The sequence below is a fragment of the Anolis sagrei genome, chromosome 4 (genome assembly GCF_037176765.1).
Source record: "Anolis sagrei isolate rAnoSag1 chromosome 4, rAnoSag1.mat, whole genome shotgun sequence".
In the NCBI taxonomy this organism is placed as follows: domain Eukaryota; kingdom Metazoa; phylum Chordata; class Lepidosauria; order Squamata; family Dactyloidae; genus Anolis; species Anolis sagrei.
The window spans coordinates 202,795,270-202,811,132 of record NC_090024.1 but is presented as its reverse complement, the minus strand read 5'-3'; the positions used below and the strand labels follow the sequence as shown (position 1 = coordinate 202,811,132).

The 15,863-nt window shown below is 40.6% G+C and overlaps 1 protein-coding gene across 3 annotated transcripts in view; it reads left to right on the top strand.

Moving 5' to 3' along the window:
* Window positions 1-15,416, top strand: part of SYT6 (synaptotagmin 6) — a 183,453-nt gene extending 168,037 nt beyond the window's left edge. For all 3 annotated transcript variants that reach the window (XM_060772584.2, XM_060772586.2, XM_060772585.2), the window contains exon 7: window positions 11,979-15,416. In XM_060772584.2, coding sequence (XP_060628567.2) covers window positions 11,979-12,050 — 72 coding nt within the window. In that variant the 3' untranslated portion in view covers window positions 12,051-15,416. The remainder of the gene's footprint in view (window positions 1-11,978) is intronic.
* The last annotated feature ends 447 nt before the right edge of the window (window positions 15,417-15,863 follow it).

The following is a 15,863-nucleotide window of genomic DNA, read 5'->3' as shown; positions in this document are numbered from 1 at the left end:
TACATAACAAAGGGTACTCTAACAGTTTAGAAAAATATATTAATAAAATATTGTATATGTACATTTTAAAATGCACCTACATCAGTGGTTCTCAATCTGTGGGTCCCCAGGTGTTTTGGGCTACAACTCCCAGAAATCCCAGCCAATTTACTAGCGTTTAGGATTTCTGGGAGTTGAATGCCAAAACATCTGGGGACCCACAGGTTGAGAACCACTGACCTACATGAAACCTTCAAGAAACACATGGTTTACTGTTGTTTAACATAAAGACTTATAAACAAAGAATTCCGATGGTGTGTTGACAAAGGCTTACATGGCCAGAATCACTAGGTTGCTGTGAGTTTTCCAGGCTGTATGACCATGCTCCAGAAGCATTCTCTCCTGACATTTCACCCACATCTATAGCAGGCATCCAGCCCTGAACATTCCATAGATATATAAAGCTCACTTGCCTAGTATCCAAAAGGCCTCACAACCTCTGAGGATGCCTGCCATAGATGTGGGCAAAACATCAGGAGAGAATGCTTCTGGAGCATGGCCATACAGCCCGGCACTCACAGCAACCCAATTCCGATGATGTAATGGGGCTTCCCATCACATCATGACAAATCTGTCTGATCTGACTTACTACTAAGTAAGTACACACAGGATTATTGATAGACCTCTAATGATTATTGGTCAGCAAGAAAGATACACATGACTGGCAATATGAATGTTGAATTCATATTCCTCCCTCCCCCCCCCCCCCCCCACATACACACACATCATAAGAATCTATTTTCACTAGAGTTGCATTCAGTCCTGTTGTTCTTCCATTCACATGAGGTTGTAAGATCCAGCAGGCATCTATAAAATTGGAAGTTGTTGAAATTCCACCTTACTCTTCTATCCTCAAGTACCACATCTCTATTTTTCCAAAGAAACAACCAACCCTGTTAAGCAGATTTTGATAGATGTGAGAGCTGCAGTGAAAAAGAGGAGTTTGCTGAAACCACCTCTGCTGGAACCAAAATCAAATTCAACCCAGAAACAAACAAAGCCCTTGCTTGAACAGAAGAACAGGACTGGATTTAATCCAAGTAGTTTGATTCCTATCCAGGTTGCAGCCGTTATTATAAAGACACAAAGTAGAATTGATTCAGACTATCTGAACCACAAAAAAGGATGGGATGGTGCCAGCATTTGGGACTGCATTAGCAGGAGGCCATCTGGGGAAGAGTAACAACCACCATAAAGCCTAGTCAGGATTAAAGCCTTACTCAGCCTCATTTAAATTGGAATTTTCACAGGTGCTAATTACCATCACAAACCTTCACCTTTAGGTCCAAGTACAAAATGTCCTCCTTTGATCTACTTATGCCAAGGCAAACTCTTAGCAACATGCAGGATGGGAGGACGTATTCATGAATAAATGAATAAATGAAAACCCCAAACCGCTAAACCAAGTGCTGCAGAACATGCAGATCTTTTGAGGTTATGGGAGAGAATTCAAACCAGATGTTACAGATGTTGGGGATGGCATCCTGATGAGGACCAATTTAGAATCTGTAGACAATACGAAGATGAACAAAGACAAAGAACATTCCCATAAGTTCAGCGTGCATCATTATGTTGTTCTAAAAACAACTGCTGTGGTCTTACCAAAAATAAACTGCACATTTAACTGAAATGCATAGCATTAGTGAACATCTGGATACTTGTATGTGCATATGCAAGGCAACTGGTGTTAAAGCCTGCTGTTTACTCATAAGAGCTCTGGATTGTCAGCTGGATTTGCTAGTTAATGATATAACATAATTGAATATTTCTGTCCACATGGAATTAACAGGAAAATGCCTTCCAATAACAGAAAATATAGTTGGTGTATTAGGATAGTGAGAAAGTTACATATAGTCACACAGAACCAGGAATGGTGAACTATGCCCCTTCCATACACACCTACCTCACTTCTCTCCCTTCCTTCTCCCTCTGCTGTCTCACCATGCTTTTTCTACCTTGTCCTCTACCAATCACTGCACCTTTCTTCTTTTCTTCTCCCCTATTTATATTATCATAAATCTATCTGTAAACTAGCATTGGCTGCATGAGTGATCTGATTGAAGTGAAATTGCAGGTATGTCTGGACTAGAGACTGCATTTCCTCACTTTTCAAAACCCATCTTTTGATTTATCTTTGAACCAATCAAAGAGTGCATTTACCTCAGAACTAATGCAGTCTGACATCACCTTAACTGTCATGGTTCAATGCTATGCCATCATGGGAGTTGTGGTTTTACAAGGTATTTAGCTTTCTCTGCCAAAGAGCAATGGTGCCTCACCAAACTGCAGCTGCCAGGATTCCATAGCATTGAGCCATGACAATTTAAGTGGTGTCAACTGCATTAAACCTATAAATCAAGCATGGGCAAACTTCAGCCCTCCAGCTGTTTTGGACTTCAGCTCCCACAATTTATTTATTTGCTGCATTTGTTGACCGCCGCTCTCAGCCCTAGGGCGACTCGCGGCGGTGTACAACATATAAAAGACAATTTACAATAAAGCAATAACAATAATCAACATATTACTAATACACAATAATATAATTACACTAATAATAATCCGCTCCGTCTTATTATAGAATCGTAACCAATCTCGTAATCCATTATTCCGTTCCAGTTGTCATTGCCAGTTAATATAGCACTCAGTTAAATGCCTTCTCAAATAGCCATGTCTTTAGGCTCTTACGGAAGGACATGAGGGAGGGCGCCTGTCTGATGTCAATAGGGAGGGCGTTCCACAGCCGGGGGGCCACCACCGAGAAGGCCCTCTCTCTCGTCCCCGCCAGACGTGCCTGTGAAGCAGGCGGGATCGAGAGAAGGGCCTCCTTCTCGTAACTGCTGGTAAGCTCACTGGGATTTCTGGGAGTTGAAGTCCAAAACACCTGGAGGGCCACAGTTTGCCTATACCTGGTATACATGCACCTAAAGAGATATTTTTGTGATAATCATTATTAGCATACCTCTTATCCCCAAAAATATAAACTCCTGCTTTTTTGGACTATAACACTCATTAGCCCAACTCAACATAGACAACAGCAAGGTGTCTTGGGACTCCTGCAGTCAAGAGGAATTGGCTCTTTATCTATTTTTTGCCAACACCAAAATCCAGCATGTGAACCGAGCAGTTAAACTGAGCAGTTAAAATAATATCTCATTATTCTGAGATGTTATTTCAATCCAAATATTCCAAGGTATCAGGTAAGGGTCATTTTTATAAGCAAAACAATATTTTTAAAAGCTGCCTTCTGTTTTCTACAAATATTAATGGGAAAAGGGCTCAACAGAGATTTCTGAAAGGTGAGTTTAGCCATGTCTGGTATTGCAGATTCACATTATTATCATTTCAATGCCATAAAACATATCTAAAATTTAATAAGGCCAGTTCAGTCTTTGGGGCCCTGACATTTATTTGTTTAAAACTGCACTATCTAGTTAATGAATGCCAGTTAATTCCAGAGACCAATACACCACTCGATTACTTATTACAATATTGCTTCTCCTCTCCCCTCCCACTACATATCCTCGCACTACATATCCTCAACACTGCAGAGATACAGATTACAATTGTTAGAATTTGAAAGGTTAATCTGAAGCCCACAACTCCTAGAGGTCCTCAGATAGCACTGCTTAAAAAGTTATATTTTGAGGCTTTTAGAATTTCTTAGCTCTGCTATGGATATATGAGACAGTCCCTGCCTTTCTAGGATTTCAGAGTTGTGCTAGATATTTGTTACCCACCTTATCACATTGAGAAATTTCCCAGTTGTAGGACACTTCAGACTCTTTTCAAGCATGGAGAGGCACTGAGCTCATCACATGAGTTAAACTACTTCTGGCTGTCATGCATAGCCCTCTGTCGTTGAATAGGGGCAGAAGTGTCCTAAAAGGAGGGAACTCTGGCAGTCTGACCTCATCACATTGAGAAATTCCCCCTCGTAGGACACTTCAGCCTTTTTTCAAGCACCGAGAGGCATTGAGCTCATCACATGTTCCAGGGTTGAAAAGAAGCAGAAGTGCCCTGAAAGGAGAGAACTCAAGATAGCAATTGTTTTCAAAGCTCCTACCTCTTATCACACCTTACTCCCATGTTTACAACTGAAAAAGAGGTGGGATGGGAACCACCAAAAGTTTCCCATCCTGTTTCATTGCCCAACTGTCAGCAGTCGCTTGTATCCTACCAGGTTTGATGCAGAACAATATGATCCAATGGAAAGAAATAGTTTAAACATGAAGCATTGCCTCTTGTATCCGATGGGTTTTGGGGTTGAACAATAGGATCCCATGGAAACAGGCATGTAGCTGGGGGGGGGGGTTGAGGGGCTTCAACCCCCCCCCCCCCCCGAAATTCTCATGGTGGATCGCAAGAAGGCCTTACTGCATACAGAGGCGGCCCTAGGTAATTTTCAAAAGTAAGCAAACAGTATTTTGAGGGCCCCCCCCCCCAACCAATCATTGATACATATTTTCTGTTCGTCGTGGGAGTTCTGTATGCCATATTTAGTTCAATTCCATCATTGGTGGAGTTCAGAATGTTCTTTGATTTTAGGTAAACTATACATCCTAATACTACACTTGCCGCACTTGCTCCCTTGCCTGGCCCGCTTTGGGTCCGGAGGCGTGCCTGAAGACCCCAGCGTGTGCACCAAAAGTCACCTCTTCTCCTGACTTTCTCCTCAGCCATTAGGACCGAGAGAGAGAGAGAGAGACAGAAGTGCAGATGCCCGCCTTTCCTGAAGGTAGGCACAAAAACAAAGGAGGGAGTGGAGGTGGGAGATACCTCCAGCCGGAGGGGCTCTCTCTCTCTCTCTCTCTCTTGGTCCCAATGGCTGAAGAGAAAGTCAAGAGAAGAGCCGGCTTTTGGTGCGCCTGCTGGGGTCTTCAGACACGCTTCCGGACCTGAAGCGGACCAGACGTGGTGGCTCTGCCCCTTGGCCTACCCGCGGATTGGGGAGAGGAGAGGAGGCGGGTGGAGCGCCGGGGGATCGGGAAAGGGAGCCGGTCACGGGGAAGGGATCGAACGCAGAGAATGATTGAGCGCCGGCTCTGCTCGTGTACCAGGTGGCTGGGTGGAGCAGGAACGAGAGGGGCTAGGCGAGGCTCAAGGGCCCAGCCAACTTTGGGAAAAGGATCGCCCGGCAGCGAGGCAAGAAAGCCGAGGCTCCCCCCGGACTGCTAGGGCTGTTGTGAGCTGAGGGGGCGCTCCTCAGGTGGCAGTCGAGGGGCATTTACAGAGGTGCCTCTGCGCCCCTGGCAAAAAAAAAGTGTTCTGCGATTGCTTACTTCACGTAATGGAAGAGCCGCCCCTGACTGCATATCATGATCTGATCACCATACTCAATATGGTGGGGGTATTGGGGTAACAATATAAAAGATTTTCTAGGGTAGACCTTCTTTCACTCAGACTCAGCCCCCCCCCCCATCAAAATCCTGGCTACAGGCCTGCATGGAAAGAACTGGTTTTAAACTGGTGTCAGTCTCCTTTAATGTAAAGGGCTTTGGGCAGAGCAAGGGATCTCTTTGTTTTTGGATGTTGTTGTTTCTCCTGATTTTTTAAAAAAAGTAATGCTGCCCTTGTGATGAATGTAAAAGATGAATGTATTGCCAGTTCTTAAGTTTCCAAGTGTGAGTGTGATGAGGAGACAGGACTTTAAACGGGATTGCTGACTATATACATGGGGCAATTCTCTACTCTTAAAGGGACAGTCGCCCATGCTTTCCCCTCTCAATGTGATGAGGTGGTAAGTGGCAGTGCTTCCAGGCTATCACATCACCATTTGTGATGAGGTTGTGAGTGTAGTAGTCCTTTCAATCTTCCAGAATTACAGCATCCCAAATTACATTGTAAACCCAACAGTTGGTGGGGAAGCAGACCCAGTTTTTATAGCAATTGTCCTACAATGCATTCCTAACTTGTACCCATAGTTATCTCTATATTACAGATAAGGAGAGGAGGACATAGGCACATATATAATGATTTGCCTAAAACTACCTATAGCATATGTGGCAAAGATGTGAGCCAATTATACACCAGTCCTAGCCTCTAAACTCTTAACAAAAACTCACTGGCTGGATTAAGGCATGTGATAGTAAATAATCGAGTTGTTAAGAAACCACAGGATTATTTAACCAGGGATGGGGAATCCCGCAGTGTTCCTCACCCACCTGTAAGCTTCTATTGCTTGTATTGCTGTTATTATTGCTTGTATTGTTGTATTTGGGCTCGGCCTCATGTAAGCAGCACCGAGTCCCTTGGGTAGATGGTAGCGGGGTACAAATAAAGTATTATTGTCATTGTTATTGTTATCTCCAGTCAGTGATTGGAAATAAAGATGCTATAAAGAAAACACTATTGATTAACAGCATTCGTCCCTTTTCTCTTCCTCAAAAAATTCTCAAAAAGCATTAAAAGAACAATTCACTGAAAAGACGAATTGTATTCCAGTTCTCATTCATTGGGATGTTTCTTCTTATATCAAAAATGAAAATGGTCGAGTCAAAGGAACAATTGCTCCCCTTTTTTCTGATTTTTAAGTAACTTATGAGTTTTTTTCAGTATCCAATAGAGCTTAAACAAATCCCATTCCCTCAATTTCTCCCCAAATCTTTCAGCTTTATAGATTCAAACTCAGTATCTGATTCCCAAGGGGGGTGGGAGGTGATCTCAATATTATATATTTATAGCACTTTTTTATTTGACAGCAGGCATGTAATGGTATTTAACATTTGACAGGTTTCTAATACTTTTGGTATGGGAGACAAAATGGTAAATTTAGAATATGTTGAACACATTTGTTAAAAGTCTGGAAATATTTGAAAGCTCATTATAATTGGCATATACTATCTAACAAAGAACCGTCAAAAGTTTTCCTTTTCTTTTAAGCTCAGTTTTTGTCACATCTCAGAATCCAACATTCAGAGTCAAACCCTGAGTTCTGACATCTACTGAAATTATTTACAATTTCCCTTGCAGCTCTACCCTTGACCTTTCTTTTCTGAATCCTTCCAAACCTGTGAATGCCAGTTTTAATTAAAAGAGATGAAGAGATTTCATCAGCACAAATCTCATTCTTACTTTACTCTTCAATATAAATAACTTTTCATCCTGTTCAAGTGCCCATTTTGTTGCTAACCAATCTTTTGCTGAGCAATCTACTCAATCATCTTTCACTTGTTGCTTGTTTTTAACATTTAATTCAGTTCTCCATTCTACATCCTATTCAATTTCTTTATCACTTTCTTCCATGGTTTGCTGGCCATTTTGTTGACACATTCTGTATATGAACCCAAACTGCCTTATCTTTTTATGCATTGATTTTTATGCTCTGATCTTCTATTCTGTTGTGCTTTGTTCTCCTAATACTAGCTTACTCTTTAAAACTCCCATTTTTATGCTCTTCCTGTCTTTTCTGTTGCCTAAAACTAAGGGCCTTTCCGGACAGACCCTATATCCCTGAATCTGATCTCATGTTTTCTGATTATCCCAGATTATCTGGCAGTGCAGACTCATATAATCCAGTTTAAAGCAGAAAACTTGGAATCTGACCCTGGGATATAGGACCTGACTGGAAGGGTTCTTAGTTTCTTCCCTCTTAACATTTATTTGGTCACTTTCCTCGCAGTTATTGTTAACAACATTTCCTCATTCCCCATGTGCTTCCAGGTTGGAGTCTCTAATAGCTTTCTTTATCTGAAGTTGAATCCACACCAGAAAATTAATTCATCCTTACCTTGATCCCATTTCTAGTTGAACACACAAGGTTCCTCTGGCTTTGAAGTGGAAGCACTTCTTTTAGATGCATGAGAGCTTTAATGCAATTATTTATTTATTTTAAACCCTGTTTACAGTACAGTTTTTAGGAAAATATGTTTGTTTTACATGTGTGTACTATGCTACAAATCAGAATGGAATCAGCGGGATTTACCCCTAGGTAAGAGGACACAGAATAAATTGGAGAATAAATTCCTTTGGACCCTGCTGTAAATAGATTAAAAGAAACACGGGGTGGGTTGGGCTGTAATTTTTGCTGGATTGGATGGTGCCAATAGATTTTCAAACCAACTGTTTCATTTTGTAGTGTTTCTTTTTCAATCCTACTAATCTTGAGAGAAGATCATGAGGAAACTTTAAATGTTGTGACCAAAATAAAATGAGAGGTCTTTTAATCTTCCCAACAGACATACACACATTTATACATACATGCAGGCTGGAGAGTTTCAGTGATGAAAGAAGAGGAAAACTATTGGGAGGGGGAGGGGGAGTTAATTTTATTAAGCTCAATGGGAACTTAATCCAGAGTACTAGTAAACAAATCTTGGGTGAAGGTATGTATGTGGACGTTCACATATCCAAATACCCAAAGGAAAGGAGGGGGAAAGGGAAGAGAAAGGTAAAAGGAAAAGGAAAGGAAGTAGTGTGAAGGAATCAAACAACTGTGTCATATACAAAGCACCCCACAGGAATGCTGTTGGGCAGTTATAATGAAAGGAAAACAAGAGAAGTATCTGTTTATATGAATATGCAGAGAGATGTACGGTATATCTGTATTTATGCCAAGAAAAAGAAAAAACACTAGTTGTGTAACTGAAAATAATGCAATACACTGAAGATATGACCATAGTGCAAATGTCTTTTTGTAGCAATGTGACCTCAGAGTGTGGCAACAATGTGGGTTTCAAACATCAATTTGGATTGAAACATGTGCATGTGATTGTAACAGGATCAAACAGGGGCAGAAAACTGTGCGCTGGAACTGGGACATAGCCCTCGAGTGAATTCAGTTTACGTTCCTTTCTGATTGTGTTCTCTTTTTTTTTTTGTACATTGACATAAAGCTTCTTATACTGTTTCTTTAGCTTACGGCTTCTTTGATTATATGTCTAGGAACAGAAATGTTTCTAAATTCTTGTTTCTTGCAAAAACATTAAATGTGAGGGAGGAAAGGAGGGGGTACTTCTCCAAATGTGGTTTCAGCAATGCTAGGTAAATTACTAATAAAATGGCCCTTCTGATTGCTCGTTTTAAATTGTTATAAATTTATTTACTTAATTAATCCATCGTCTGCCTGTCTCCCAATGTGAAACCCAAAGTATTTTATGACTTTATAGCATGGGGCTTTTTTAGCGCCCTATGACACTTCCTTGCCAGTCCAATGATGGATGGACATAATGCTCATCACACAATGTTACTGAACTTAAGGTGGAGGCCCCACCCACAACTGGAGCGGAAGCTTTCCTCCAAACATGGGAGCCTTCCCATGTTGTGATGATTCCAATGGAATCAGCACAGATCCATACCACTTTGGCAATGCTTCCCCTGTGTGTTGGGGAAAGTGTTGCCACGACACTCATCCCTGCTGTTTCACCAAAGAGGCTGGTGAAATGGCATGGGGGAGGGGGAATCCCCTGTGTGACAAAACCCTTACAGAAGAAATTAAAACAATATTACTCTAAATCAATATATAGTTCAAAAATGAAAAGAAACAATTCGTTAAATAAATAATCTTTGCCTGACTGTGAAATGGGTACAGAGAGGGGGCCAATTTAGCCTCCCATGAGAAACATTTCATGGCCCTGGAGCACCCACTGAGATTACCCTCTCCCATGTTCTTGCTAAAGATATTTACCTGCTAAATGCTTCAGCTAGGGTTGGAAACATCTTACTTGTGGGCCAATGCAGATTTTGAGGCCTCTTAATTCCTATTTCTAGAATCTTACAATGTCACAACTCATTAAACCATTCCAAAAGGAGGGATTGGATTTGCAAATCTATCTGCTGGTAGCTGTGACTCCATTCACTAATGGAATATGGCCCTCAACAGATTACAGCTGAGGTAATGAAGACCTCATCATAAAAAGTAGGCTAGGCAGTTTCCACACTATTTTATATTCACACTCACTGTTTTCATTTTTCAGATTCAGCAAAGTAGCATAATAATGATTTATTCTCACAGTGCTGAGATACAAACATATTAGGTATTTGCATACAAACACTCTATGAACACTAATCTTTCATTAGGATGCTGATATTGCTGTGGAACCCAACATTAAAAGTTCAATATAAGCAGTAATTCAGAGACACCATAGATAGCTGAAAAAGCAATTGTTCTCTCTCTCCAATCTAATCAGGCATTTCGGATAAAAATAAATAGTTATATTGATCACCCTAATGCTAAAACTTTTCAATCATCCAAAGGGGAGCATTCAAAACAGAGGTACACACAGTTGGTTAGTTATTGAAATATTTCTACATCACTTGTCATTTACATCACTTGACATTGGCTTTGCAGGTATTCAGAACATTACCATAAACCCCTCCCCACTCAGCAATCTATAGGTAAAGGTAAATGTAAAGGTTTCCCCGAACATTAAGTCTCATCATTTCCAACTCTGGAAGGTGGTGCTCATCTCCCGTTTCTAAACCGAGGAGCCAACATTGTGCATAGACACCTCCTAGGTCATGTGGCCAGCATGACTGCATGGAGTGCCGTTACCTTCCCACAGAAGCAGTACCTATTGATCTATTCACATTTGCATGTTTTTGAACTGCTAGGTTAGCAGAAGCTGGGCCTAACAGGGAGAGCTCACTCCACTCCACGGATTCGAACTGCCAACCTTTCAGTCAGCAAGTTCAGCTGCTCAGTGATTTAACCCACTGTGCCACCAGGGTGCCCAACCAGCAATCTTAGGGATGATGAACAAAGAAAAAACACAAAAATCTTTAGCAAGAACTGGGAGCCATTTCTAATCTTTGTATGAAAAAAAGAGAAAGGCTTTTATAGAAGGCTTCATAATTTAATCTGTTAGAATCTGTGTAGAGAATTTATAAATAATAACTATATACTAGAAGGAAGAATAGAAAAAACTTTGAAAAGGAAAGAAGAATGGAATAATAAATGAATGTATCCAACCCAAGGGATGGGAAGTCACCAAAATGGAAGAAGTGGGAGGAAGGGAGGGTATAACCAAATACGAATATTGTATAGATGTTAGGTAGTATTGCATTGGTTTGTGTGTGTGTGTGTGTGTGTGTATGTGTGTGTTTCATTGTTTTTGATGAATGTTTGTTTGTTTGTTTGTTTGTTTGTTTGTGGTATTTGTATACTGCCCTTCTCAACCCTGAAGGGGACTCAGGATGGTTAACAGTGTTGGGAATACTTCAATGCCATCGATAAAAAACAGTATAAAACATCAAAATTGACCCTCCCCTGATAAAACATTAAACATTATTAAATACAGCACATAAAATAGCATCACATATCACACAAAGACATAGCAATTGTCCGTAAACAGTCCTGGGTCATTGCACTTTCAACTTTAACTTTAAATATTCCTATGATGGGCCAAACACTTGATTCCACAGCCAGGTCTTTAGCTGTCTCCTAAAGGTCAGGAGGAAGGGGCTGACCTGATCTCACTTGAGAGGGAGTTCCACATCCATGGGGCCACCACCGAGGAGGCCCTGTTTTTTATTCCCACCAGCCGGTGAGGCCGAGAACAGGACCTCCCTGGAAGATTTTAATCCATGTAAATTGAAAATAAAAGAACATAAAAGACCTGCTACTATTTGCTGGTTCCTTCTTTTTTAAAAAATAAAATAGTGTTTTGAGCATAGCAATGTAAGGCGATGCAGCTTAAGTTTGTCATGAATAATGAGTCTTCTCTAAAGATTGAGAAAATCTGAATCCAGCACATTTGGAATAGAAAAGCTCCTACACACATGTTGGTAAAAACTATAAGTGCACATATGGGAAGAGATGCACAAACAGCATTGCTTCCTCTCCCATTGAAATGGGTGGGACACCCACTTGTGCAGGAAATCCATCTTGTACCTGAACACACAGGAGGCTCTCATTCTGAGCACTAGTGTAGTTTTATGCATTAGTATGGTTTCATACACTTATTACTTTGTTCAATAACCTGCTGCCTTTCCCCTTTCCGCAGTGGCATGGCCGAGCAGCCAGCTTTGACAGCCAAGGTTCCTGCCCCTCTCCCAAACCACCTCAGACGCCATGATACATCGGAAGATGAATACAATGGGACTCAGCCAATTCCTCTCATTTGGGGTTGGTGTTTTACCATGTGTCCAGAATTCTAAAGCAACCTGTTGCTGAATAGCTGAAGAACCGGACACCAGAGACTGAGAAGAGTGACAAAAGGCAGCAGAATTGTTTTGTGGTCATATTTGTCTAAGTTATTTATGTCTCTCTCAAGGTGATGTTCTCTGTGGTTTTTACTTTTTGGACATAGCTGCCTATAGGGTACGGGTTTGACAAATGAGACATAGGCTGGAATTCTGGCCTGTAAAATAACATGTAAAATAGCTATGTGTACATGTGTGAAAAAGAATGAATAGTAGAGAAGTATTGGCATTATGCCAGTTTAAGGTGGAAAGTGAGATGGAAAACATGAGAAGGTTTTGGTAAGACTCCTTGTGTCATGTGAAGACCCTTTGTTATTGTACACAGTGACACATTACAGGTTTTCTTCTTCATAATGTGATGTTCATGGAGTCTGTGAAATGTGCATCCCAGCCTGCCCTATGGTGTTTTTAAAGAGTTGCTAATTCCTCAGGGAAAAAAATAACAATTTTTCTGTACTTATGTTCTCTTGAGAACCTTTTGCATGAGCTCTGTTGCTTTGGGTCCTTCCCAGTCCTGCTGCAGTTCAAGAACTGGTCACAGCTTTGTGATTTAAACATCAGTCTCTCCCTTCCAAAACCACTTGATTCCCACCCATATTCCTGCTTAATTCTTGAAAATTGTGAAAATGGACGAATTTGCAAAATTATTGTGCTCTCCTGCTCTATTTTGTGAAGGAGGATTTTTAATAGAGCCTCTTTTTTCTTTAGTCTATCTTCTGCCAGAAAAATAAACTGAAATCATTTGCCTCAAATCAAGTGAGATTTGTAACATTTGGCACATTCAATTTTCCCTATAAGCTTGAAAGGGTAAAAATAAATTTGCAAAAACTGAAAAGACTACTCTATATACTCATGTATACAGAAATTTTATTTTTTAAATCAACTCAAAAATCCTGTGTTGACTTATCCATAGGGCAATGTGAATACTGTACCTTAACTCACATTTTAAAAAAGGAACCATCTACTTCTCTGAGCAGAATAGCAAAAGGTTAGAGCATAGTCTGTTTCCAGAGACCTAAAAGAGGAACCCACCTCCTCTACTCTACCTGTCATTGTGCCATTCCTGCCTTTTTTGAATGGTTGGGTAGGGAAATGGCAGTGGCTGCCAGAGGAGGCTGGGATCCTGAGACAACAATGATGCTTTCCCCTCGATGGGTCATGCCAAATATCCATAATGATAGTCCCCAAACCTGCCCTCGACTTATATATGAGGTCAAAATACATGAGTATATATGGTATGATGAAGTAGAGTTCTAAAATAATTATTTATGACCAGTTCAAATATCTTTATTTGTCAGATCACAAGGCTGCCACATGGCATTCTTCTTGGCCTAGTCTTGAGGGTGCTAACAACTGCATGTCACAATACTGCAGGGACTCCCATTCTAATGCCATTCTGGCTTGCATAGCTAAAAGTGCAGTTGCTTTGGAGCATTTGCTGCTCTTCTCCTTCCCCTGTACTGGATTATTTTCTTATAGTGCAGTATCCACATGCAGCATCCCATGGATTATACAAGACTGACATAGCTATCTCTGGGAACTTAATATGTTAGGTTTGCTTGTCTGTTTCAATGACTCTTCCTAAATCACCTTTTTAAACAATTCTGTTTATTTTCCTAGGAGGGCAAGCACTGCTACATGTTCCCTCCACAGCCAAACAGCATGACTGCAAGAATCTCATGCTGTGAATTTTAGCAAGTGCTTTTTTCAATGCCGTTTCTAAAAGTCAGATTATATTGAATCTAATTCTGCTCAGGCCTGGTACATACTTTACCTCCAATGTCATGGCAATTTCTATAACATATCTGTTTCTATGCCTCTCTTGGTAATCATTGAAAGAGAATTGAAGTGTTGGTGTAGGTCCTATCCAAAGTTTAGAAAAGCTAGTTTTTGCACAGCAACTTCTAGGATCTCTAAGTCAGCCTGGTTAATGGCCATGCTAGCCAGGGGATTCTGGGAGCTATTGTCCAAAAAAAGGATGCTTTTCAAGCTCTTCTCCTATCCACACCATTTCCCTAAGAAATATATGTAGCTTGCTTAGCATTAACTTTTGGCAAATATAGGCAGTGGAGGAGTTGAAGGATCTAGTGCAGATGTTGCCTTATAATTCAATACGTGGAATCAAGTTTTTTTAAAAGATAAAATATACCAATACAGTTGATCCTAAATAAAAATGTTCGCTCACAGGACTTTCATTAACATTCATCCTGGCATTAATACTGAATTTTAAACATGAACATCTAAAATAGCTAAACCCATTTAATGAGATCACAATCCTAGGTCCAGTTCTGCAAAAGAAAAAGAAAAAGTTGCTGGAGGCAACATTATCTCATCTCATACAGAGTTTGGGAAAATGTTTGTTTTTTTTTTAAAAACTATCACTTCCAGAATCCCTCTCAAACTAGACTAATTATGTTTACAGATCCTCCATTATTGTGCTGATTCATCTATATCCAGTTGCTAGCAGAGGGTAATCAGTGGATCTACCATTGTATTTAATTGCTGCACTTCCTAAAATTGCTCTGAGTTGAATGGAACTCAGTCAGTGCCAAACTAGGGTCTAGTGCCAAACCAGTGTCAGAGCTGTTATAGGAAGTGCAGAGGAGAAATCTTAAATGTCCCTGCAGCACTGGATCCTCCAGACAGCCTGGTTGCTAGTTTTAACCAGTAACTGCAGCAACAGAATTTACCTAAATGTTGTCTTGCTATTCAGCAACCAATACAATGTTTCTTCTCTAGCTGTACAAGCAATTAGCTTTAGGTCATTGTTTTCTATGGGCCTTAACTATGAGATAGATGGCAGTCAATATCTTTTGCTTATAGGTTCTACTATGCTTTCCATGCATAACAAGCTTGTTGCAGTTTCTTTTGAGTGATATTTGAAATAATTTTTCTTTTACCTTGAAATGATTATTACCTGGAATGGCAGAAGTGTTCTCACACTGTCATTGTACATTTCTAGTCAACCGGGTTAGTAGAGAATTGAACCCAACAAATGAAACAAGGAGGGGGAACCCTCCCTGAAATCCAACCTCACCCATTAGCCACACTCTGTGTTAATGTTCTGACTCACTGATCTATAAACTTTCCAGACTTGTGTATATAACTTTGCAGGGAAATTTTGTTCAGTGAGAGACCAATTTGTTCTAGCTCCTACTACACCTTGTGTCTTAATTTTCTCTGTATGTGCCACATGCTGCAGGAGCATCAGTCTAATAAAATGACTTTTTTGAAACCTCTTGGCTTGGGCAGTTGTACGATTTTTACTCTTGCTCCCTCTCATACAGAGTCAGTGATGGAGGAAACCAGATCTGAACACCCACTGGAAAAATCAGAAACTGGCTGGACATTTGCCAGGGGTGCTTTAAATGCAATTTTCCTGCTTCTTGGCAGGGGATTGGACTGGATGGCCCACAAGGTCTCTTCCACCTCTATGATTCTAAATGAATAAAATGAATAAGATGAATAAAATAAGGCTGTTTCACTTTACATATGAGCCAATGTCACCCACTGGACAAACTGATAAAAACCAGTAAAGTGAAATGGAAGTAGGAAGAACAAAATACCATATACCACTAACAGCGGTGAAAGCCACAGTCCTGATTTTGCCTATGAAAAGAGCTGTGTGTTGATGACTAGGGCTCTTGGAGGTCTCTCATCCACAGAGTGGCTATAAATCAAAGTTG